This window comes from Ostrea edulis, chromosome 9 (genome assembly GCF_947568905.1).
Source record: "Ostrea edulis chromosome 9, xbOstEdul1.1, whole genome shotgun sequence".
NCBI classification, from domain to species: Eukaryota; Metazoa; Mollusca; class Bivalvia; order Ostreida; family Ostreidae; genus Ostrea; species Ostrea edulis.
Genome location: NC_079172.1, coordinates 33831908 through 33859341, shown reverse-complemented (window position 1 = coordinate 33859341; position 27434 = coordinate 33831908). Strand labels below are relative to the sequence as shown.

Below are 27434 nucleotides of genomic sequence, written 5' to 3'. Positions count from 1 at the left end.
TTGGACTTTGTTGAATTTGTACATGCTACACTATAGGAACACTTTGTGGACGCCACTCCTCTGAAACCGTTCAACGGATTTTGTTAAAAATGTTGTAGGATTGTTAATCATATTACGCCGTCATTTTCATTCTACAAATTTTACAGGAGTTATGGGACTTTGTTGAATTCGTACATGCTACGCTATAGGAAAACTTCGTGGACACAAGTCCTCCGAAACTGCTTACCGGATTTTGTTAATTTGTAGGGTTGTTAATCAACCTATGCAGTTGATCATATTGCATCGTCATTTTGATTCGACAATTTTACAAGAGTCATAGGACTTTGTTGAATTTGTACACGCTACATTATAGGAACACCTTATGGACGCAAGTCCTCGGAAACTGCTCAACGGATTTTGCTTAAATTTTGTAGGATTGTTAGACATAATAATTGTTGATGATATTACACCGTTATTTTGATTCTACAAATTTTACTAGAGCTATGAGACCTTTGCACTTCAACTTTTGTGTGGCTGCAGGGGTCATATGGCTACGCGTAATCATTTTTTGTATTTCATTTTACTATTTTTTAGTGAATGATGCATTACAATGGCGGCAAGTTTATTGTACGAATTGACAATGAAAAAACAATAGTTTCAATGGCCTTCATATTTTGCTCACCTGAGCTTTTCTGATCACCTGTTTTCCGTCATATATAAGAGGAATATTAAAATCCCGCATTAGACATATTAAAACAAAAGTACGTACCATCTATCCTTCTGTGTTTAGTAAATCAAAGTGATAAAAGAATTAGATAGGTTACATGAGGAATATGTTTTGGTTCCAGCTGACAAAGCTAGTAACAGCATTGTCTTTGTTTGTAAGGCTCATTATTACAACTGTATTTTAAGCGAACTTGGCATTAATTCCACATTTGGTAATCGTACTTATACTCCAGCTGTCCTTTCAAAACAGGAAATTCTTCAAACCATGCTTCAGTTTTAGACACATTTAATACCCCAGTCAATGGGTCGAATGAATATGAATTACCGTACCTATACTGGATTCCTAAACTACATTAAAACCCTTAGAAACAAATAGACATTGCTGGATCCAGTAAGTGCTCTACCAAGCCTCTGTATTTGCTCCTCACGAAAATATTAACAGCTGTGAAGGAGAAACTTCAAGCTTACTGTACTACTACATGTGCCAGAAGTGGTGTTAATCAAATGTAGATTCTAAAAAAATTCTAAAGAACGTTTTGTTAGCTTGAAATCGCAAAACGTTTCCCAAATCAATTACATCAAAACCTATGACTTTTCAACACTATACACGACCATTCCTCACGATAAATTAAAGACTTTTTGACATCATAGACAGTTGCTTCTTTAACAAAAATGGAAAAAGGAAATATTCATATCTAGTGATCAGTCATCCAAAAACTGACTTTCTTAAACACCACTCTGATTCCACGCACAAGTACTCTGAAGTTGAAATTAAAAATATGCTAGAATTCCTCATTGACAATATCTTCGTGGTATTTGGTGATCAGGTCTTCCAACAGTCTGTTGGAATTCCAATGGGCACGAATTGTGCTCCTTTGTAAGCTGACCTGTTTCTATATTCATATGAAGCAGAATTTATTCAAAAACTTATACACGAGAAGAAAAAATTTCTTGCTGTGGCCTTCAATTTGACATTTAGATATATCGACGACGTTTTGTCTATTAACAATGATAACTTTCATTCATATGTCGATTCGATATACATATATCCCTGTGAGCTCGAAATAAAAGACACCACGAAGTCGTCCACTTCTGTTTCATACGTAGATATTTTATTGAAAATAAACATTAACGGCAAACTGACAACTCTACTGTATGGTAAACGGGATGATTTCAGCTTCTCCATCGTCAACTTCCCATATTTATGTAGCAATATTCCATTATCACCTGCATATGGTGTTTATATCTCTCAACTGATTCGATACGCAAGAGCTGGTTCTGTGTATGGTCATTTTTTAAATCGAGGCAAGCTACTGACAAACACGTTGATGGTAAAGGGGTTTCAACAGTCTCGATTGAAGTCAGCATTTCGCAAATTCTATGGTCGTTATAACGATCTAATTCGTCAATACAACCTATCAGTGAGTCAAATGCTGTCTGGCATGTTTCATACCGATTGTTAGACCGATCTTGGCACACTGATTTTGACTACGGATAACTCCGTTTATCTGATCAGGATATAGGGCTCACGGCGGGTGTGACCGGTCGACAGGGGATGCTTACTCCACCTAGATACCCGATCCCACTTCTGGTGTATCCAGGGGTCCGTGTTTGCCCAACTATCTATTTTGTATTGCTGATAGAAGTTATGAGATTGATCACTGTTCGCTATCTTCACCTTTCACATTTCCAACTTCTTCTCCAGAACCACTGGGTCACTTTCAACCAAACTTGACAAAAAGCATGGGCTATCATGTTTGTTTAAATGAGGGACCATACCCCCCTTCAAAGGGGAGATAATTGCAAAAGTAGGGTGGATGATTTAAAAATCTTTTCAAGAACCACCGGGCCAGAAGAGCTGGAATTCATATGAAAGCTTTCTGAAATTATGCAGATTCGCGTTTGTACAAATCATGGGCCCCGAGGGCAGGATTGGGCCACAATAGGGGATCAAATTTTTACATCGAAATATATACATGTAGGGAAAAATCTTTAAAAATCTTCTTCTCAAGAAACACTATCCAGAAAAGTTTGTAGGCCCCCGGGGGTAGGGAGGGTCATAATAGGGGATCAAAGATTTACATGAGAATATATAGGGAAAATCTTCTTAAGAACCACTGAGCCAGAAAAGTTTATTAAAATCATAGCCCCCGGGGTAGAGTGAGACCATAATAGGCGATGAAAGATTTTTACAAAAATTAACCGGAAAATCTTTAAAAATCCAGTGAAGAACCACTTGGCCAGAAAAGTTTATACTTGCATGAAAGCTTCCTGACATAGTGCAGATTCAAGTTTGTTAACATTCCGGTGATAGGGTGTTGCCCCAATAGGGGAATCTTCTTCTCAAGAACCATTGGTCCAAAGAAGTTTACATTTACATGAAAGCCTCCTGACATAGTGCAGATTTAGGTTTGTTAACATCACGACTCCGGGGGTAGGTTTGGCCAAAATAATATTAAATATATGGGGAAATTTTTCTTCTCAAGAACCATTGGGCCAGAAAAGTTTATATTTACATGAAAAGATTCCTGACATAGTGCAAATTCAAGTTTGTAAAAACTATGCCCCCCCCCCCCCCCCCCCCCCGGGAGTAGGTTGGGGTCACAATAGGGATGAAAGTTTTAAATGCGAAGATGTAGGGAAAATCGTTATATATATAGGCTCAGGTGAACGATTTGGCCCATGGACCAGTTACTGCCCTTAGACTGGAAGATTACGCAACCTTAAAAAATCATATTACTCAAAAATTTACCGAAACAAATGAAGTCAGTAATGGACAGGAAATATAACATTTTATTAGATTTGAATGAAATGATTGGCAAAATGAAGTATATATGTAATGGGCGAGATTTAAAGATAGATGTCGGATAAAAATCTAAATTCAAATAGTTAGTTTAGGGGAAGGGGGGATGAAAACTTCCGTAAGTTTCTGTCATCCGACATCTATTACATATTAGTGGAAAGAGAAACAAAACCAAGTGTCTGGTAAAACTACATGATAATATCACATTTTAATGAACATTTTAAAATAGTTTTAATGTACACTTTCTTTTGTGAATAAACAGTGGAAAAGGTATATACACAGTGTTATTTATACTAGTTTGTCCTTACTTGTTAATCGATTAGTTTCAACAGTCATCATATTTAATTTAGGTGGGGGGGGGGGGGGGGGGAGGGGGGGGGGGGTCTTGGTAAAACCTGTGTGAACTTAGTTTTTTGTCAGACATTGAACTTTTGATCTCGCCCCAAAATCTTTCTATTTCTTTATCGTTATTTTTCGCAAGTGAATTCATTGATTTATCGCAGGCTTAGATCTAAGCAATTTTTATTTCATTTTTAATTTTTTTTACTTTGCAATAAATGAAAGATGAATGACAGAATAAATAGCAATTCTTAATATAAGAGGGGGTGGGGTGGGGTGGGGTGGGGTGGTGCGTCTTCAATTTGGCCAAGTTTCAGGTAAAATTTGCAGATAAACCATGCCGCTTCGAACTGACAATTCCTCGTAAAACCCGTGTATTTCAAAACTCCGATTGAACACGCGTGAAGACAGGAAGTATTACGTAACCATAAAACCACACTGCTTATAAAACACAAGCTCTAGACGTTTTAATTATATGTATAAAATGAAAACTACATGTAACGAGTAGAGTAAAGCCAAGGATGAGATTTTTAAAGAAAAATTACATTTACCATTGTCAGAACATCTTCCAAAGAATAAAACGATCTATGCAACAGAATCTGCTATAAAAAACACGAGAAGATTCAAACGAAAGTACGACTGGTCGAGTTTTTGTTTTAAGATCTATGCAATTATTATTTTTTTTAAATTGAAGATTCAATAAAAAAAATATATGTTTAAGGAAAAGAACACCAGCCCATCAATTTTAATCCCAATAAAATGTATTTGCCAATCTGGCCACATGTAGTGTATCGATTGTTAATAAAGCTCGTGTAAGTATTAACTTTACTACATACATATATTAACACTGTTTAACATAACTCAACACCTAAGTACAAAGCATACAGCCAGCCGTGTACGCTGGAGGACGTGCACATTTATCATTCAGACCACAGGCAATTGCATCGCTTGGGGTCGAATTCACTATATATATATAGTAAATTCGACCCCAAGCGATGCACTTGCCTGTGATTCAGACTTATACACAAATGTGAGTGAAAATGCACAATACCGTTCCTATAAATATATTAGTACAATTGCATTTAATAGCACATTAACCCCCTTTGTGAATACCAGAGTCGGCCAAGAAAAACCTAGAAATAAAACGATAATAATCATGAACAACTCTAGGAAACCTGTACCTGATGCCATTGCTCCATGATGCAGGGGGAGTGTGACGGACGTTACACTTTACAAATATATAAAATGCTAGAATAAGATAAAAACTGAAAATAGCAAAAGTTGTCCTATCCGCATGAAGTGACCAGTCTAACAAACCCGCTTACTCCCCGTGACAGTATACTAACCCCTATTGGTCAGTATTATAATGGACCAAATCAACTTTATCAAAACAAGCTACTATAACGTGAATACATAATTTTCCCGCTTTTACTAGCGAACCGCGGGATAATATAATTATCAAGATTCGGGTGCACTGGTAGGCGGGAAATATTGCGCAATCATACATAGATACACTGTAACAAGGCAAATACACATATGTAAATATTCTATCATTTAATCAAGATACAATTACCAGTAAAATGCGCATCCTCCAGCGCATAAAATGATTTGCAAAATGAATGGTGTCAAAATAAACACGAGAAGATTCATCGAGAATTTGAATTATCTTTCTCATAAGTCACTCAATTATGATGATTCATTTATCAAACATCTAAAGACTGGGGTTTGGTTCAGATTTATGTAATCATTACTTTTAAACAATTTTAAGAGTGGGTACACTAGCTAGCTGATATGTATGTTAAATGTAGAGAGACAATATACTTAAATTGCTTATAAATTAAGTATTTCACTGGATCAGTTGTTAAGTACAATGTGTACATGTAAGTATTTATCAAATGATTATTATACCATAAATTTTATATTAAAAAGGGAGGACTGGAAAAGAAGTTGACTTCACAATGGTATATTTGGAGAAGGAAAAACCAATCACATATAGATCTAAATCAAGGGGGAGGCGGAATAAGGGGAGGAGTGATCATTTAATTCATTTATTAAAGATTGAGTTTAAATAGCTATCGGATTTGGTCCCTTTTTCAGTGGTCTACAAAAGCAATGCTACTGTACAAAGTTAATTCTATACATTGACGGCACATACGAAGGCTTACATAGACGATACATGTGACAGAACTGAATAGTTTTAATGGTTCCCTTTGTTTTTGTCAAGAGGAATGTTGATTAATTGATTACGGTTTTACGCTGTTTTGGCAATATTTAAACCATTTTTCGTCGGTTAACTAACTGGAATATGTTTGGCTGTGAGTGTTAGTTTCCCTGACGGCCCCCGGTGAACCGTGTGTACAATCGAAGTCCTTAATGGTGGATTGCATCGAAGGCTTTGATATAAGATGTTCTTGTCGCTCAGTATATTATGCAGCCGTAGTCTAGTTTAGACTGGATTATATAGCAATACAGAAGAGTATTTTTATCTGCACCTTATTTTGTATTTGCAACAACTTTAATTATATATAGAGTTTTGTACATTGCTATGAAAGATGTAGATAACAGTGATCAATTTCATAACTCGGATACGAAACACAAAATACAGAATTGGACAAACACGGTCCCCTGGATGTATCAGAGGTGGAATCAGGTGCCTAGGAGAGATACGTATCTCCCGTAGACCAGCCATACCCACCATAGATCCTATACCTTGATCAGCTAAACGAAGTAATCCGTAGTCAAAATCGACGTGCCAAGAATGGCCTAACAATCGGTATGAAACACATCAGACAGCATTTGACCAAATGATGAATTGCATTGGCAAACTAGAAGCTCAAAAGCACGAATTGTGTTCGTTAGTTAGTTGACCTGTTTTTATATTCTTGTAAAGCAGAATTTCGTCAAAAACTCCTACTTGAGAAGAAGAAAAAACTCACTCGAGATAAAAGACCACAGAGTCGTCCACTTTTGCTTCATACTTAGATAATTCATTGATAATGACGCCAAACTACAACTCGACTTTATGACTTCTCACGTAAAAGATTTTGAATAAATTTTGCTAGATAAGAATATAAAAACAGGTCAGCTAACAAAGGGCCATAATTCATGCCCTTGGGAATTCCAACAGATTGTTGGAAAACCTGGTAACCAAAACCTACGAAGATTGTCGGGCATATTTCTTATTTCAACTTGTACTTGTGCGTGGAATCAGTGGTGTATAACTAAGTTTGTTTTTGATGATGGATCACTAGATATGAATATTTCCGTTTTCCATTTTTGTTGAAGAAGCAACTGTATATGATGTCAAAAAGTCTATTGTGATCTGAATGATCCTTTCCATGTTTTGGAATAGGAATAATTGTTGCCTGCCACCAGGAAGATAGAAAATTGCCACTTTCGCAGATCATGTTAAGGATTGTTTCAGATGTAGGCAGACATGTTCTATGTATAATCTATTTCAAATGGAGGGAAGTTACTGACACATAAGTTACAAGGTTGTCAACAGTTTTGCATGACGTCAGCATTTCGCAAAGTATTTGGTCGTTATAATGATCTTATTTGCAGATACAACTGCCGTTTGGTCGTCAGTCGTACAAATGCTGTCTGACGTGTTTCATACTACTAGTAATTGCTAAGCCGTTCTTTACATACTAATTTTGACTACGGATTACTCCATTTACTTGACCAGATAGAAGACCCACGGTGGATGTGCCCAGTCAACAGGGGGTGCTCACTTCTGGGCATTTGACCCCACCTCTGGTGTGCCCAGGGGTCCGTGTTTGTCGCATTCTTCACTTTGTATTCCTTACGGGATTGATTATATTGATCACTGTTCGTTATATTAACTTCTCAATAACACAACTTTTCGCATACTATTTCTGAAATAGTTTCTCTTTCAAGGTAGTTTATATTTTTTGATGAGCAAACATGGGGGCTTGATAGAATATTTGATTCATGAAAAGGACAATATGGTACTGTTTCATAGTAGATATATGCCATAGACAGGTTAATGTTTCAGCTATTTCGTCAAACCGAACAGACGACACCTTTCCAATTATTTAAAATGGCAATAGAAATAGAGCACGTGCATAAACAACAAGTACATGTACATGTACAGTGATTAAAATGTACACATTCTCGTTTTGATATTGTTTTGATATTGCTTTGTAGATATAACGCAAAAGACTTCATGAAGGTCCAAGGTTTGTAAACATTCCAAAGTTAAGAAATTGTTGATATGCAAATGTACCAACCCATCTTATGACTAATCCCAGACATAACAAGCTTGAAGGTACATTTAATCGCCAGGTGTAACTTAATACGATTGTTATCTTGTCAAAGTAGTAAAATAGTTATAACTGACTACAGTTAGTTTTTCTATCTTTTATGTGAATCATAAAACTAAGATCCATATACTGTAGTAAGTAGTTTATAAATGTTTCGTTAGTAAAATTGATATACATATATTCATTTGTATTCATGTATATAGTTAAAGTAAAATTTACAATTTATATCAATTTGATATGGATTATTTGAATCAGAAAATAGTAAAATCCATCCCTCTGTCTTCCTCTCTATTTTATACCACCAAGGTAGATCTGATACCTACACGAAACGTACACGTATAGTGTTAAAGTTTACTAAAAACGGTTGTGTTATTAATATCCTGAATGAAATATTTTAGCATAATTGCATATACAACGTACATGAAAGTCAAATGCTATGTTTTTGAGGGTCATTTGATGTGTTAATCAGAATTTGCGAGTCCTTTTCTGTCACTTGGATGGACGTTTGATCCGTGCCTATTAGATCCTCCAACGCACAGTCCTTGGTTTCTTGGATGAAGAAAATAGACAAACCGGAAACACACGTCACTGCTCCACAGCTGAAGTACAAGAAGCCCTTATAGGTGGCACTCTGATCAATAGAAAAAATTACGATTGTATTATTTGCTGCATTTTTTAATTTTGGTAATTATACACATAAATGTTATTCAGATAGATAACGAACAGTGTTGGATATCATAAATCACAAGAAGAAGCAAATTTTAACGTTCCTTAAATTAAGATATACATGTTCAAATATACTTTAGCTACGATCCATATAATACACCGATCCATATAATAAACATTTGAAAACAAATTCTTTAGGCCACACACACACACACACACACAGAGAGAGAGAGAGAGAGAGAGAGAGAGAGAGAGAGAGATTTCTTTATCAATATTTTAAGCAGAGACATCACACGATTGCAGGTGAAGTGCCTCACATTTTGACTAATGTGTGGTGTAGCAGTGAAGGTTCTATATCGTCGGGCGCTTATCGAAGGTCATTATTCAATATTTATCAAATGCATGTGTATGGTTTTTTGAGGGTTTTTTTGTTTTTTGTTTTTTGTTATTTAAAGATATGATGAATACTTCTTAAATAAAAAATCTTTCAATATATTGGTATTTACGCAATTAAAACGGTTGGAAGTACAATCAGTATCAATTATCGTCTCAAGTCACGTCCAGAGTCCACAATGGAGAGGATCGTGCATTTAGGCACCCCCTATATATGTTGCTATTGATTGATTATTTTGATGTTTTTTCGCCACGTTCAACAATTTTTCAGTTATATAGTGGCGCCCAGTTTTTTTTTTTTTTTTTTTTGTTTTTTTTTTTGGTGGAAGAGAGAACTCAGATACAATGTAAGTAATGGTTACTTTTTACCATCCGAATAATATTCACATTATCAAATAGATGGGCGGTCCTCCTGTCACGAGTGCACGGAGCGCACGAATGAGAGAAGGACCGCCCATCTTTTTGATAATGTGAATTTTACGAGGATGCTAGAAGATAACCGATTCGTTACATATATGTATTTCAAAAGCTTCTCATTTTACATTATTGAACCATACATTCAATACAATGGTAGATTGTTATATACAATCAAACGCATTGAAGTGGTAAATTTTTTCGTTTGTACGGAATGTTACGAGCTTTCTTTTGGATGCTTGATGTTAAGTAATGACACGCCCATTTTCACAGAACTATAGGTAAACAATATTCGGATACACCCGTTATATCACCAAAGACACGTGAAATTTTATGAATATTCAAGCAAATGAAATAGGCGGATACTAACTCATCGCTGACTCCTATTTCTAAGTGTTTTACATGAAATTTGATATTCTTTCAGAAACACCTCAAATGTCAGATATACGTAAAATATCAAATATGATATTACAATTTTCTTTTTTTATTAATGGGCAGATCATTTTGTTTTTCTTCTTCGGCACATGTTGATGTGTGTAAAGCTTGCAATAATGCATGCATTGAAAGAAATTTCAGAAAGCGACATCAAAAGGTTTTACCGTAACACCAGATAGCTCAACGTTACAACAATTCTGTATGCGCAGTGTTATATATATATTTGCACGGAAATATCTATACATTTAGATACTAGGCTTATTTTCATTGTGTTTATTTATACTCTTTTCGAACACCTTCCTTATCTGCAAACTTACGCGCTACCTGTGGTTTCAATTGGAAAAGTGGGCGTGTCATTTCAGCGCTCCAAGCGTTTCATACGTTAGAAAATTGTTACCACTGTAATGCGTTTGATTGTACATGTACCATCGTCGGACAATGCATGTGTATATAAAAATACGCTTTACCCGTAAAACAGCAAAACTAACTTAACAAAAACTGATTACCCCTGTTATTATCAATCACATATTGGTGGATTCATAAATTATTTTTCAGGAATTTGAGAGAGAGAGAGAGAGAGAGAGCTGTTTAATATTACTGACTAAAACAGTCACAGGTATGTGTATATCTGTTACAAAACACTTCATGTCTGCTTCAACGCCCCAGACATCGATCGGCGCACGCTTTACATGTGAAAGAGTATAAATAACTTCCCTAAAGCTAAGTATCCCTGTCTTGTTTCTATTTTGTAATTCTGTTAGTACCGCCCATGCGATAACAAGGTGGGAGGAGCTCGTATTATCACATATGCGATCACAAGACCCTGTTCTGTTGATGACACAGGGGCTAAGCCCGTTGTGGGCCCGAACTCTCTGATACCATGAATATATACCATATATTTATGGTATCACAGGGTTCGGGCCCAAAACGGGTTTAGCCCCTGTGGTTGATGATAACCAGATACAATTCCTGAACAACAACAAAAAATCACTGTAAATGTGTGTCTCTGTCATTATTGTGCGATGTAAGAGTTTTATTCTTGTACACGCGTACTTCAGTTTTTAATAATTCAGGGATCAAATATAGCACCTCATACAATAGCCTCTTGGGAACTGATGTCGATAACGGGTTGCTTATTTTCTGTAACAGGTGAAGATATACTACTAGTTTCAGTATTGATCACACTGAGATATAACAGTTTACTTATTTTCTGTTACAGGTGAAGATATACTTCTAGTTTCAGTATTGATCACACTGAGATATAACAGTTTACTTATTTTCTGTTACAGGTGGAGATATACTTCTAGTTTCAGTATTGATCACACTGAGATATAACAGTTTACTTATTTTCTGTTACAGGTGAAGACATACTTCTAGTTTCAGTATTGATCACACTGAGATATAACAGTTTACTTATTTTCTGTTACAGGTGAAGACATACTTCTAGTTTCAGTATTGATCACACTGAGATATAACGGGGTATAGATAAGGGTTAGTTGGTTGTGTATCGTTTAACGTCCCCCTCTACAATTTTTTCACTGATATGGTGATGTCACCATTGCCTGTGAAGGGCTACAAGATTTAGAATTATGCTCGGCGCTTACGTCCTTTGAGCAGGGGGGGGGGGGGGTATCTTTAACGTGTCACACCTGCTATGACATAGGACCTCGGTTTTTATACGCCCGTCTTTAGACGTTGAACTTAGTCTATTTGGAAATTCATATTCTATGGATGGTACATAATTTGTTTGCCCAACTCCCCCCACAGTTTTCAAGTGAGGACCTTCTTATTTTGTGGAGTGTTTGTATAGGTACTGAAAATGTGCATGTGGGATGGGTTTTGATTTTCTACAATTTTTGAGAAAATTACAGGTTGTTGAACTTAGTCTATTTGAAAATTAATATTCTATGGAGGGTACATAATTTGTCCGCCCAACTCCTCCCACAGTTTTCAAGTGAGGACCATCTTATTTTGTGGAGTGTTTGTATGGGTATAGAAGATGTGCTTCTGGGGAAGGATTTTGATTTTCTTCCATTTTTGAAAAAAAATACAGGTTGTTGAACTTGGTCCATTTTAAGGAAATCTCGATTTTTAAGCGAAGACCCTTAGTTCATATGAAAGTTTGTCACAGCCTCATGATGGCTGATACTACCTGAAGCAAAGTTACACCCTATGTAAGCATTTCACGGGCGTATTATGTACCGTTTGCGGTACTCTTGTTCTAGGTATCATCCGAAGGACCACCCCAGTCAGTCACCACATACGACAAGCAAGGGTTGTTGAGGACCTATTCTAACCTGGATCTTCACTGAAGACCACACTTAGAGATAACGGATTACTTTTTTTGTGATTTCTAGTTAGAGGTGAAGAAATACTTTTAATCGCGGAAATTTTGAGGGTTTTCCATTCGTTTATGTCTGAGAGGTCATGGACAGTCTGCGTATAAAAAAAACATCTAAAAGACTGAAATGTAATATTTTGTAGAGGAGAGACGACTTTGACCTTCATCTAAACTTCGAAAAGGCTAAATATGTATTGAAAAACAAAACAAAAACCAAAGGAAAACTGTGTATCACCTTGACCTTAAACTCCAAGGCGAAAGTTTATGAACATGAAACTGAAAATCCCAACTGAATATCTGTCTTGATATCGACGCTATTCTAGTTGAAACAATAACGCCTGAAAAGGGGGATAACTGGTGTTGAATGGGATAAAAACGTCCATATAGGGTCAAATAACATACAAATGTACATTGTGTTTGAGAATATTCTAAAAGACCTTCGATATGGGTAATATCTCATTTCGATGAAGGTTGTTGGACCTAATGCAAGCGATGTCATGTCTATAAACATATTAATGTAAAATCCATAAGCATAGACACATATATTGGAGACTTTCAGAGACAATAGGTTTATGTGTCATCAGATCCCTAGATCGACCTCTTACTTAATTGTGTTCGCTGCGGTGTTCTAGAGGTAAAGTGTTCGCCCCGCATGTGGAAGGTCGTGGTTCGAATCCCGGCCACGACAGACTTAAGTCGTTAAAATAGGTAGTGACAGTTCCATAGCCAAACGTTCGGCATCATATCTGAATGTCACAGGTCCTCGGAGATTACCTTAAATACGGATTTCATGTGTCACAGTGGGTGTGGTACGCAAAAAAACTCCACTGCTCAATGACCGTAAGCGCCGAGCATAGGCCTATATTTGAAGCCCTTCACCGGTCTTGGTGATGTCTCCATATGAGTGATAAATTCTCGAGAGGGATGTTAAACACGATACAGTCAATCAAGTGTAGAGATGACAAGGTTTTTTTTTTATTGTAAATCGCTGCAATTCAGAGAAAAGTTCAGAGTTGTAATAAAATACATCAAAATCTCCTCGGAAGGCAATACTTATGAATATCATATTTCAAAAGCATCTTATGCAGGAAAGAAAGAGTTACATTGCTATTTTTTGTATTTATGATGATATTGACCTTTGATTTTAATTTATTTTTCAGGTTCAAAGGTTAAGGGTCCCGTTCCAGTTGAACCTGTATCCTTATAACAAAGCGTTCTTTAAAGGAGAAGACAATCCCCAAAAAATGTACATGATAAATGATAGGACTAATTATATGATAAAGATTTGTCATAGTATTTTGTTGATATACCGCCTAGATAAGCTTCAGTACTAATTTGAAAACGATAAAAATTGAAATCCCAGCTATCTATAGAGGCTGTCATGATGTGGAACTCTTTCATATTCAAGACCACGAAAGTCAATAATTTAGACGTCCCACCATCTGTTCCGTTTTTGATAAAATTCTAAGATTATCAAAGATGTGCCTGTAGTAGATTTTACGAATAAATAGATTGATGCTTTCCTGTCAAGCAGTGAATTACACTAATGCGAAGGGTAGGTGTGAAAGAATTTTTTTAAACAAAATTCCTGACCCAAACAAGTCATCTGTAAAGAAAAGACTATGTAAAATGTGGATCCATCATTTGCGTAATGACAAGTTGAGGTACGAGACACGTGTATGAAGAATGTGCGCCGTCTGCCTGATCTGCGACTCGACTGAACGTCTTTTTTATTGAATGTCTTCTAACGAAAGGACGGGCTCAAATCTATACGACTCCAAATTTAACTGTTCGTGTCTTGTCATGTTTACAGTGCTGCTGTGAAATAAACCGGAACCGACGGTATGACGTCATACATTAAACTTCAATAACCGCTCTATTAGCGGCGGGTAATTTAAAATATATGATAGATTAATATTGCTTTAATTATTATGCAAGAATTTTGTTGCTAAAGACTGTCATTTATGATATCAATAAGTAATACTTTATTCATAAAAGGAACAATGTGGTTAGGGTTGCCTTCTTTAAGATTAACGTGTTTCACGCAGAAATCGTAAAACACAGGGGAACTAACTCCCATTAAGGGCCATTGAATCCTTTTGTTTACTGTATACTGTGGAATTATTTTGATAGGGGGATGTTCGTGGGTAAGCAAAACTTTGCTGGTTCGTGGGGACGTAATTTCGTGGGTAAGTGATACGATGTCACTAGGAGAGATAACTCTACTTGGTTTAAAAAATATGAAACATGTAATGACCTACGAAATACACGAACATCGATTTCCCATTACCAATGATGATTCCACAGTATGTCAACTCTACTAAATGACGTTTAAAGTTCAGCAAAGACTTGGTGCTCTGATCAAGAAGAGTACCGATAACGAGGATCCCTGCGTAATGCCCATTTTCTCTCTCAGTGGTCAACGTTTTTATACACATGTCACATGTGACCATGTTCCAAGATGTAGAATATGGTTAACTATAAAACTTTTTCATATGTCTAAAGGTGTCATTTTTTTCTGTTGGTGGAATGAGATGGAAAATGAAAACAATAGGACTTAAATTACACGGAAAACTGGAATGCCCTAATAATCACCACAATGGGGGAGAACGAATTACTTATTTTCTGGTTTTGGTACTCTTTACAATACTCACCACACTGAGGGATAGTGGAGCTAATATCGGTCCTATCCGACACAATGAGCTAGCCAGGCCGTATCCTGTAGTCCTGATATCAAAACAATACACTTTGTATTATATGCGTTTTTGTGAGCACTGTTCAAAGAAAAAAAAACAACGGTTTTTGACAAGTGTTATATAAATCCAAGTTGTCTGTGGTTACATATACCCAAACCATGTGTGGTTACATAAACACAAGCTACGCATGGTCATATACCAATCTAAAAACAAAACAAGATGTGTTTGTGAAACACAAATGCCCCCGATAATGGCCAATTGTGAAGATTGGCAAGGTCACAAGGACAAATATCTTGGTACCAGGAGAAAAATTTTGTCACAAGAAATGCTCAATGTGCAATATGAAAGCTCTAATATTTACCAATTAAAAGTTATGACCAATGTCATTTTTTTTTAAAGTAGGTCATATCTCAAGGTCAATAGGTTTAATACCACGGAAAGGTCTTCTCACAAGGAATACTCATGTGAAATATCAAAGCTCTAGCACTTACTGTTCAAAAGTTATTAGCAAGGTTAAAGTTTTCAAAAAGTAGGTCAAACTCCAATTTCTAGGTCACAGGCTAAAAATGTTGGTACCTACGGAAAGGTCTTGTCACAAGGTATACTCATGTGAAATATCAAAGCTTTTGCACTTACTATTCAAAAGTTATTAAAAAGGTAAAAGTTTTCAAAATGTAGGTCAAACTCCAAGGTCAAGGGTAAAACATATTGTTTCAGGCAGAATTACAGAATGGCATACAGGGGAAAAAATACCCCCCTTCGATCTCGAAGGCATAACGAGTGCACCATCTGTTCTATTCACAGCAAACTTCGTATCAATACGTTGGAGTATACACATTTTTTACTACGGATAACTCCGTTTACCTGATCAAGATATAGGGTGTGACGGGTCGACAAGGGGTGATGTATTCCCCATATGCACTAGATCCCACCTCTGGTTTGTCTAGGGGTCCATGTTTGCTCTACTCTTAATTTTGTATTCTTTATAGGAGTTATGAGATTGATCCATTGATCAATGTTCGTTATCTCCACCTTTTCAGTTTTTAGCGAAAAGTGCAGAAAATGAAGTGTGGCAAACTATACGACTAAGGCAAAGTAAACACTTACCGTAAGACAGTAGGAAAGCATTCTGTTGTGATGATAAATAAACACGACCAGGCAATCGCTCCACCTAGCTTCGCTACGAAAGCAAACCCATTGATGACGGCCCCGCTCTTTTCAAAATCTGAAGATGAAATTAAATACGATGCTTAATAACATGGGACAGTTACCAGCTACCATTTTACTTCTTTTTTTCCTCTTAGACCACTTATCTGTAGGTAATTTTTATATCATGTTATCATAGCCCCGTTTTCTAAAATAATGCCTCAACAAGGTGCAACAAAGAAAGTGTAACAAATATTTTTATTGAATACATTTTTTATAGAATTCATTATACTGCTGTCATAAATTTTTGAGAACTTATGAATCATTGTGTTTCCATTTATCATACTCTTCCTTTCATACCATAATTCTTCGCTAGTCCCACGGCTACACCGCCGGCCGCTGAGAGTAAACTAAAGATCATATAGGACCAGCGTCGTCCAATCCTGAAAGAGAGATACACATACGAATTCTGCATTCAAATGACTACATAGCTTTAAGTTTTATATAACTTTCTGAACAAAGTCATATTTTGAAATTTAATCAATTAATTTGACTACACATTTGTTGCTTACCTGTTCATGAAAAACCAGGCAATAAAAGCCCCGGGAATTTCCAGTATGCTGAGAACAAACATGTTTACATACAGACTTCCTGATAACTTGTCTACTCCAAAGGAAATTCCATAGTACGTGTAAGCCATTGCAATCCTGCAAAATAGTATTTCAACAAAACAACTAGAGTCAGGTATTTTATGATGTATGAGCATTTGCCCATTCAGTCGTATAGAGATCTAGATTCTTTGATAGCAGTTGTATTTTGACGTCGAAAAAAGTATTTCCACTGTGTAAGAATTAAGTAAATCATAAATTAAGCATATATCCAACCACAATTGTCCGAACTTAAGGGACTAAAGACACAATATTTACCATGCATATGACACCACAACTGCTCGTTTCAGCAAGTATCCATGCTTACAAATGTCAACTACTGTATACTTCCGGTCAATAGTATGAGCTTTTTCAAGTACGTTTTCTACTTCCTGTAAGTCAGGGGGCGCTACATTGTTTATCCTAGCGATTCTGTTTACCACCATTTTGGCTTCGTCCATTTTGTTGTGGGAAACTAACCAGCGAAAACTTTCTGGAACGATGCTTAAAAACAAAGAAAATAAAACCAAGAAAGTTATCCATCCCGTTAAAATTGTTTAATGTTTGGATTCATTATTCTACGTAAATTTCGAAGACAGAAATCCTAATTCTTAAAAAGCAAGAATACATTCTTGCACGTTTTAAATTTCTTGATAGCAGAAGGAATTTTAGTACGAACGACTGAAGATCAACTTGTGAAAGTGGAAAGGGTATAAATCAAAATTGTAACGGATGACTACAATGTACTCACAACCATACACAGACAGCAAAAGGTAAGGCGGAAGCTCCGATAAGAATTTGTATATGTCGCCAGTCCGGGATCCTCCACGCCACCAGTCCGTACAGAGCAGCAGCCAGGGGCCAGGAAGGAATCGCCTGGATCATGGGGCGGTATCCCTTCGGTACGAACTCAATTATGTACGTCAGGTAAATGGCAAGGTATAAACCGGAAGCAATTCCAATGATGAATCGAAGGCCAGCAAACATTTGCCACGAGGTGGAAAAGGTGGCTACAATGTTGGCCACTCCATTAATGAGGAAGGACACGGAGAGAATCATTCTCCTGCCGAACATGTCCGAAAGCTGACCAGACACGTACCCGCTGACTAGCAGCCCGGCCATCTGAATGCTGATGACGACTCCGGACACCCATCCCTCACTACAGACCAGCTGCCACTGCAGAACAATAGTAGAGTAAATTGTAATATATTTCACGTCCAACTGGATGCTCCTACTAAAGAAACAAATAAGATCACCATTTGTTCCTTTCCGATGTGTGTATAAATATTTTGAACGTTTTTTTCTTCGAATCTCGAATCTAAATTAAATCTGAGCTTAGTGTTAGGTTAAAAAGTAATTTCACAAACTGATTACAATTCCGTGAAATCATTTACATTCATGGGGTACAATTTTGGAGGATTATTGAGGATATTTTACAATTTTAGTTTCGTGGAGATGGTTTCTGTACAATAAAACATATAAATTTATGCATTTCGTAGTGGTTTGAAATTCAAGGGATAGGGGCATCCCCAATATATTTACAAAAATTAAGCAAAATTTAATTATTTCACAATATCGCGGAGAGACAAACATTTCAAATAAGAAAAAAACTATTTTGACCACTATTACGGTAGAACACAGAACTAAACCATGCAATTCAGTAAACGGAAATGTGACGGAACAGTTACTGAAATGTTCTGCTAATCAGTGAACGTTCAGTGAGCTTTCATCTGAAGGCCAGTGCACAATTACTATACAATCATAAGACAGTGTATAAAGATTTAATGTACAATTATTTAATGTACAATTATTGAATGCACAGTGCACAATCATCATAAGTACAGTATATAGTTTTTTAATGTCCAATTTCTTTACTATAATGTACAAGTATCTTAGGTACGTCATACACAACTCATAGGTACGTTGTATCATCACTTTAAACACACTACACACTCGTTATATTGACAGTCTACTTTGTACAAACCTTATAAAACAATGTACAATTATTTAGATGTACAATTTTTAATTAAATTTGTATAGTGTTTAATCGTTATAAACTGTACAAATAGTCAACAATAATCTAAATACACACAATGTGCTGTTATTTAATGTACAGTGTACAATCCTTATAAAAACAATGTACAATTATTATAAATATTGTGTACACTTTGATGTGCAAAGATAAATCCAAAGTAAAATCATACTGTTTACAATGATTTCAATATATGATGTACATTTATAAGTTCTATATACGAAGATTTTGATGATTTAAATGTATGGTGTACAATCTTTATAAGTACAGTATACAATCTTTATAGTATACAATCTTTATAAGTACAGTATACAATTTTTATAAGTACAGTATACAATACATATAAGTACAGTATACAATCGTTATAAGTACAGTATACAATCTTTATAAGTACAGTAGACAATCTTTATAAGTACAGTATACAATCTTTATAAGTACAGTATACAATCGTTATAAGTACAGTGTACAATCTTTATAAATACAGTATACAATCGTTATAAGTACAGTATACAATCTGTATAAGTACAGTATACCAGCTTTATAAGTACAGTATACAATCTTTATAAGTAGTGTACAATCTTTATAAGTACAGTGAACAATCTTTATAAGTACAGTATACAATCTTTATAAGTACAGTGTACAATCTTTATAAGTACCGTACACAATCTGTATAAGCACAGTATACTATCTTTATGAGTACAGTGAACAATCTCTATAAATAAAGTATATAATCTTTATAAGTACATTACACAATCTGTATAAGTATAGTATAGTACCAGCTTTATAAGTACAGTGTACAATCTGTATAAGTACAGTGAACAATCTTTATAAGTACAATGTACAATCTGTATAAGTACAGTATACATTTTTATCAGTAGAGTATATGATCTTTATAAATACAGTATACAATCTTTATAAGTACAGTGTACAATCTTTATAAGTACAGAATACATTTTGTATCAGTGCAGTATACAATCTTTATAAGTACAGTGAACAATCTTTATAAGTACAGAATACAATCTTTATAGTGTACAATCTTGATAAGTACAGTGTACAATCTTTATAAGCACAGTGTACAATCTTTATAAGCACAGTGTACAATCTTTATAAGTACAGTGAACAATCTTTATAAGTACAGTGTACAATCTTTATAAGTACAGAATACAATCTTTATAGTGTACAATCTTGATAAGTACAGTGTACAATCTTTATAAGCACAGTGTACAATCTTTATAAGCACAGTGTACAATCTTTATAAGTACAGTGTACAATCTTTATAAGTACAGTGAACAATCTTTATAAGTACAGTGTACAATCTTTATAAGTACAGAATACATTTTTTATCAGTAAAGTATACAATATTTATAAGTACAGTATACAATCTGTATAAGTACAGTATACCAGCTTTATAAGTACAGTATACAATCTTTATAAGTAGTGTACAATCTTTATAAGTACAGTGAACAATCTTTATAAGTACAGTATACAATCTTTATAAGTACAGTGTACAATCTTTATAAGTACCGTACACAATCTGTATAAGCACAGTATACTATCTTTATGAGTACAGTGAACAATCTCTATAAATAAAGTATATAATCTTTATAAGTACATTACACAATCTGTATAAGTATAGTATAGTACCAGCTTTATAAGTACAGTGTACAATCTGTATAAGTACAGTGAACAATCTTTATAAGTACAATGTACAATCTGTATAAGTACAGTATACATTTTTATCAGTAGAGTATATGATCTTTATAAATACAGTATACAATCTTTATAAGTACAGTGTACAATCTTTATAAGTACAGAATACATTTTGTATCAGTGCAGTATACAATCTTTATAAGTACAGTGAACAATCTTTATAAGTACAGAATACAATCTTTATAGTGTACAATCTTGATAAGTACAGTGTACAATCTTTATAAGCACAGTGTACAATCTTTATAAGCACAGTGTACAATCTTTATAAGTACAGTGAACAATCTTTATAAGTACAGTGTACAATCTTTATAAGTACAGAATACAATCTTTATAGTGTACAATCTTGATAAGTACAGTGTACAATCTTTATAAGCACAGTGTACAATCTTTATAAGCACAGTGTACAATCTTTATAAGTACAGTGTACAATCTTTATAAGTACAGTGAACAATCTTTATAAGTACAGTGTACAATCTTTATAAGTACAGAATACATTTTTTATCAGTAAAGTATACAATATTTATAAGTACAGTATACAATCTTTATAAGTACAGTGTACAATCTTTATAAGTACAGTGAACAATCTTTATAAGTACAGTATATAATCTTTATAAGTACAGTATACAATCTTTATAGTACAGTGTACAATCTTAAAAAGTAGAGTATACAATCTTTATAAGTAGTGTACAATCTTTATAAGTACAATGTACAATCTTTATAAGTACAGTATACAGTCTTTATAAGTATAGTGTAAAATCTTTATACGTACAATGTACAATCTCTTTAACTACAGTGTACGATTCTTATAAGTACAGTATACAATCCTTAGAAAGTAAGTGTACAGTTCTGATAAGTACATTTACCGTCATTTAATGTACATTGTACTGTGATATAGTACAATATATGTACGAGTTCAATCCTAAGTACATATTACAATTATCATATGTATAGTGTATAATTATTTTGTGTAGTGTTCAATCACTATAGTACAGTTTACCATTATTATATGTACAATTGACAAGGTATTTGCTACAAGGTGACCATGAAAACCTCGCCAGACTCATTCATACAAACAGACTAGTCAATCTAGCTCAAAAATGAGCAAAACCTCAAACTAATTGCAACAGAAATGAAATTTTGATTACTCATACAAGAAAACACATGCAAACAACATATTAAAAATCGGCTTTTGTATTTCCATGGGAAAATTGGAATTTTGGGGTAAAAGGATGTGTTTTTTCATGAAAATCGCTAAAAACTGGAAATTGAAGAAAATGTCCATTTTATGTAACATACAGTAAAAATAAGTTTCATATCTCAAATTTCAACCTGGAAATGTTCGATTATTATTTTTTTTACAGCAGAATATATTCTTTCCTTGACTGTAATTTTTGGGTAAAATCTTGCTTTTTTGAATATAATTGTTAAAGATTGAAATTTTAAGAAGAAAACCCACATTTTGTCATACATTTGAGTCTACCAATAAAAAATTGAAGTTAGGATTTATTTTAAAAACTGCTCAACAAGTAAGATATATAGATTATTGGGAATATATATGAAAAATAACATTTTAGGTAGGAAAACCTACCCTTTTCTAAAACAAAAATAGTGAAAAACTGGAAATGATAGGAAATGACTGTTTTATAGAAGATATGACATTGAATTTAAAAATAAAACGTCCAAATGCACAACTAAACTTTTCTGCACCAAAATTTACTTTCCCTTGCCGAATTTTGGGCTGAAATCTTCATTTTCCAACAAAAATCGTTAAAAACTGGATTTTGGAAGAAAATACTTTTTCCTGTCCATTAGGCATATATGAGTTACCTCATGAAGATTTATACATTAAAATAAACTGTTAACACAAAACAAGCGCCCCTTCAAAAATGATCTGTAAAAGATGACCTACATTTTTGCAGTTACTCCCCTTACATCGGAAGTTGGAGGCGCGCTTACCATTCCAGTCCTATGTTTCACATAAATACATGTAGTATTTTAAAACAAACAGTGTATAGTAAAGCTTACGTTACCAAATTCTTTATTAAGCTGAGTTTTAACAGTTTGTACTACATCTATGACGAAACAAGGTTCAGTTTCTTCGATTTTATAAAGAAATCTTTAATACGTGCACTTCGTCAAGTTCTAGAGTTTGGGAAAGAGGGGGTGGGGGTGGGGGGCTTATAGCCGTATTTGATGTTTAGTTCTATCCAAATTATTGTGCAATTAATACCGAGAATTTCAGGAGTAATCTGTTTTAAAAACAATGGACACATAGAATTAAAAGCAAAATGAATCAGGCACGCAGCATCGTAAAAAAAAAGGGGGGGGGGTGTGAAGATAATTTCACAATATTGCCTGAAAATTGACCAATAAATTTTAATCCAAAGTTATAAAAATCCTTGATGGTGTGTGTGGCGGGGGGGAGGGGGGGGGGGGCTAAGGCTGTTCTCTCAGTTCAATTTTACACTTCCACTGTGTACAGTTCACGACAATGCTATTTTAAAAAAAAAAAAAAAAAAAAAAGGAGGGAGGGCAACCAATCTGTCTAAAAATCGACCTCTGTACGTAAAAATTTATCAACTTTGCATGTAATGATAAAAGGTGTAGAGCCATTATTGCTACGTGCCTGATAATTATATAAGTGATCATTTGAGTAATTGCAGTACAGTTCAGTCCACAAGTACAGCGGCTAGTCTCACAATTTGCCTTGCATTTACAGCGAAAAACGTTCAAAAGTTTATCTGGCGCGACTTGTAATTTAGTTTTAACGGATACAAGAATTGCTGAAAGCAGTGATAAGCCCCAATTCGAAGGATCCAAATTAATCATTTCTTTAGTCCACTCTATGACTTAAAAAATTCTTGCAGTGCTCCTTTTCTGTAGCTGTAGTTAGAAGTTAGTGGCAATGACTGAACTTATAAAAATGATATTGTGTTAGACAATTCTTCACATAGCAAATCTCCTATAAGTGTCTCTATGGTATTCCATCGTACAAAGTCGATATGACATCGACACCAGAATATATCTTTTTCTCTATGAAATCCTCATATAGGAAGGTGAAGATAACGAACAGTGATCCATCTCGTAACTCCTATAAGCAATACAAAATAGAGAGGTGGGCAAACACGGACCCCTGGAGAAGTGGGATCAGATGCCTATGGGCTATAAGGAGTAAGTACCCCCTGTTGACCGGTTACACCCGGCGTGAGCTCTATATCTTAATAAGGCAAACGGAGTTACCCTTATTCAATATCATTGTGTCAAAAACGGCCTAACAATGTACATGTACATGAAACAAGTCAGACAGATTTGACCCAATGATAGGTTGTATTGGCAAAGTAGATTGTTATAACGACCATATAATTCGCGAAATACTGACTTTAAACGAAACAGTTGAAACCCCTTCACCATCAACTTGTTTGTCAGTAGCCTGCCTCCATTTAAAATCTAATCATATATAGAATTTTTTCGCGATTTGTCTACATTTTGACTATACAGGACCTGTTCCGATGCCGAACATTCTTGACGTTGTGTCGCATCCTGTGAATGCATGTAGAAAGGGCAAGGATTGACAAACTTCGTTTCCTAAAAAGACGTCTGGTTTTAACGATATTCTTCACTTATATTAGGGGCAAGATCAAAAATTCAATGTCTCACAAAAAACTAAGTTCACATAGTTTTCACTAAGAACCCCAACCCAACCCCAACCCCCCTTTAAAACTTAATATGACAAATGTTGAAACTAATCGAATAACAAGAAAAGAAACGTTCGATTATAAATAACACTCTGTATACCTTTTCTACTGTTTATTCACAAATGAAAGTGTACATTAAATCTATTAAATGTTCATTAATATGTTTTAAATATTATGTGATATTCAACAGTCGCTTGTCTTTTTCCTTTTTCCACTAAAGTGTAATCGATGTCGGATGACAGAAACTTGCGGGAGTTTTTATTCCCCTCCCCCTAACTAATTGAATTTAAATTTTCATCCGACATTGATTTCGTCCCTTAGGGCAGTTATATTTATTCCAGAGTTCGTTGCTATTTCTGTGCTTTATATACAGACATTTCAAACACAATGTGCATTTTGTATGATCCTCTAAAATTTACGATAAATAACTGTATCCCATTTCCATTCTCAATGATCGTGTGCCAGCGTGGCGAGAATTCCATCGTCATCGAAAACAAGTTTTGTCTTGAATAGATGGTCGGGCGGCCTAGCGCGCTGTTCGCATGCTGCTAGGAGATATGGTTCCGCAGGTCGTGAGCCCAAGACTAATTAGAAAGAGTAACTAATCGATTTTACATCAAACCATGATACTATGCACAAGTGTTTACTTACATTGATTTTTATTATTCATATTATCAATGTTTTATTATCATTATTATTACCCATGATTGACTCCCCAAACCTGAATTTGAAAAAGAAAAGCAAAAATACTTTACTTAGTTAGTTTTATAAAAGTTTTTAATACAAAACGCTTGCTCAAATGATGAAGATACAAAATAACTGAAACTTTTAACCCGAATATCTTTCCATACTTTCTTTTTTAACAAACGTAATTCCCCCTTGTAAATTGACACTTATTCTTTAAGATTTCATTTATAATTGATTATTCATAACTTCTAAAGTAAATATTGTGTTTTATAATTAAAATTAATTCAGTAGAGGGTCAAACAAAATATTTTGAAGCTGTATTCGCGAAAAGTTCCCCGGGAATGGAAGTCGGCAAAGAATATGAGATGCTGAGCAATATTGTATGTAAATGTATATAGAAGGTCTTAAAATCACCTTTTTAATACAACTGTTAAGCTGTTTAATCGCGTTTTTTATTACATGCACTTTAGATCGTCGTGTATAACTTTATTCCGATGACTGTCACAGTTAAGTTACTCCCCTTTACGTGTATGGCGTGCCGTAAACACCACAAAATATCGATGGTTTACTAAAACATTTAAGTCTAAATTTTAAATATTTCCCATTGTCCGATTTTGTCCGATTTTTTGTATGTTGTTAATCACGCTTTTGTTTATTAAATTCCGTCGAGTTTGTTTCTGTTGCAATTACTTTGAGGTGATTTGCTAGATTGACTAGACTAAAATAGACGATTCCGAGAAAATGAAGGTTGATGTTGTTAATTAATACATGCATATATTCGAGGTTTTGGAACTGGGTTTTTTTTTTTTTTTTTGTATTTGGTTATAATCCGATGCAGTCTTATATGAGCAGGCTGTCGGTTTGAAGCTGGATTGATGTCTGGTTCTTAAGTTTTAGGTTGCTTCTTTAATCGAACACGATAATGTAGGTCGTTGACATAATAAAGAGCTGTTGTTCCCTGTCACAAGGCAGTTTTACATCGCATTGAGAACGAGATTGCTGACTTCGCCTATTTGCATCGCACACGTGATACCTCTATGAATATTCGTGTAACTTTCATGCTCGACTTATTTATGTAAAAGATTGAATTATTTCGTAATTACTTCTACTATATCTGCTTAGCCAATAGGATTATGATACTAATACATACAAATGTTTATGTTACCTCACTTATAATAGTATTCATGTCGGGATCGAAATGCAATGAAGTACAAGACTCGGAACCGTTCACTTTACACATTTTGAATAACGATGTAACCACGGTCTCGTTGTCAATATTCTTATTTTCCTTCGAAATTGAAGAGTTCCTGTAATCGTAACACCACCAATCCGGCGTAGCACCACCATACGTCATCATCATGACGGACCAAGCGATTGGAAATTTGCCAAGGTTAATTAAGGATATCACTATGAATTGAAAACGTCCTAGACCGCCAGCCTCTAAGAGAATATTCTCTAAGAGTTGATTTACCACACCAGACATTATTCCTAATCTAATCGTAACTAGACAACATAAAACTCTACCATGGTATTATCATCAACGTGGGTTTGCATTAATGTTGAAATATTTGATGAGAAGATTTTATCAGTAGGACCATAGATATATGCGCAGACATTCTATGTTACTCGCACACCCGTCCTCAATTCGACACAGTTTTCGTTTCTGATTATCATATCTACATGTAGATTATCCTTGAATTTTCCGTTTTTGTTTGTTTGATTTGTTTTGTGTTTCGGTCAGATCTAGGTATTTGTAAACCTGTCTAGCACATACACGTACGCTTATCAGTGATGTTTATGAATATGTGAAAATAATGAACGGTGATCAATTTTATAAATCATTGCATGTGATACAAAATTGATACCTGGGCAAACAAGAAGCACTAGACACACAATTCTGAGAATGTAGAAGATTGGAATACATTTGATATTTCTGTCGCTGTTGTTTTCGTAGTTGTGGCGTAGCTGGGTCCTTTCATAGCGTCGCTTGTTTCAATTTGCGGAATGATTAAATTAGGTAGGGCTTTATCTGGTACGTACATATGTACACCGTAACTGATTCTCTGCTATAACATCCTATTGAGAATTCATTCTTGTGACCCCTAATATGCAATATTTGATGTATCTCGAAACCTACATTGTCACCTGCATAAAGTGTTTGTGTCTCTCAACTGATTCGATGCGTGGGGCATGTTCTGTGTGTGGTAAATTTTTAAGTCGGAGCAAGCTGCTGACAAACGGGTTGATTGTGCAGGGGTTTCAGCGGTCTCGATTGGAGTCAGCATTTCGCAAGTTCTATGGTAATTATAACGATCTAGTTCGTCAATACAACCTATCATTGGGTCAATATGCTCTCTGACGTGTTTCATACCGATTGTTGGGTCGTTCTTGGTATACTGATTTTGACTACGGATGACTCCGTTTGCCTGATCGGGATAT

General features: G+C 35.1%; 1 protein-coding gene across 1 annotated transcript; it reads right to left on the bottom strand.

Moving 5' to 3' along the window:
- Positions 1-8260: 8260 nt before the first annotated feature.
- Positions 8261-26566, bottom strand: LOC125658802 (solute carrier family 22 member 4-like). Its single transcript, XM_048890224.2, has 8 exons — positions 26161-26566; positions 17623-18047; positions 17151-17375; positions 16797-16931; positions 16585-16667; positions 16186-16303; positions 15037-15109; positions 8261-8764 (listed from the first exon to the last, which is right to left on the bottom strand). The coding sequence occupies exons 1-8, from the start codon at positions 26476-26478 to the stop codon at positions 8561-8563; spliced, it is 1581 nt and encodes a 526-aa protein (XP_048746181.1). The 5' UTR covers positions 26479-26566; the 3' UTR covers positions 8261-8560.
- Positions 26567-27434: the final 868 nt, after the last annotated feature.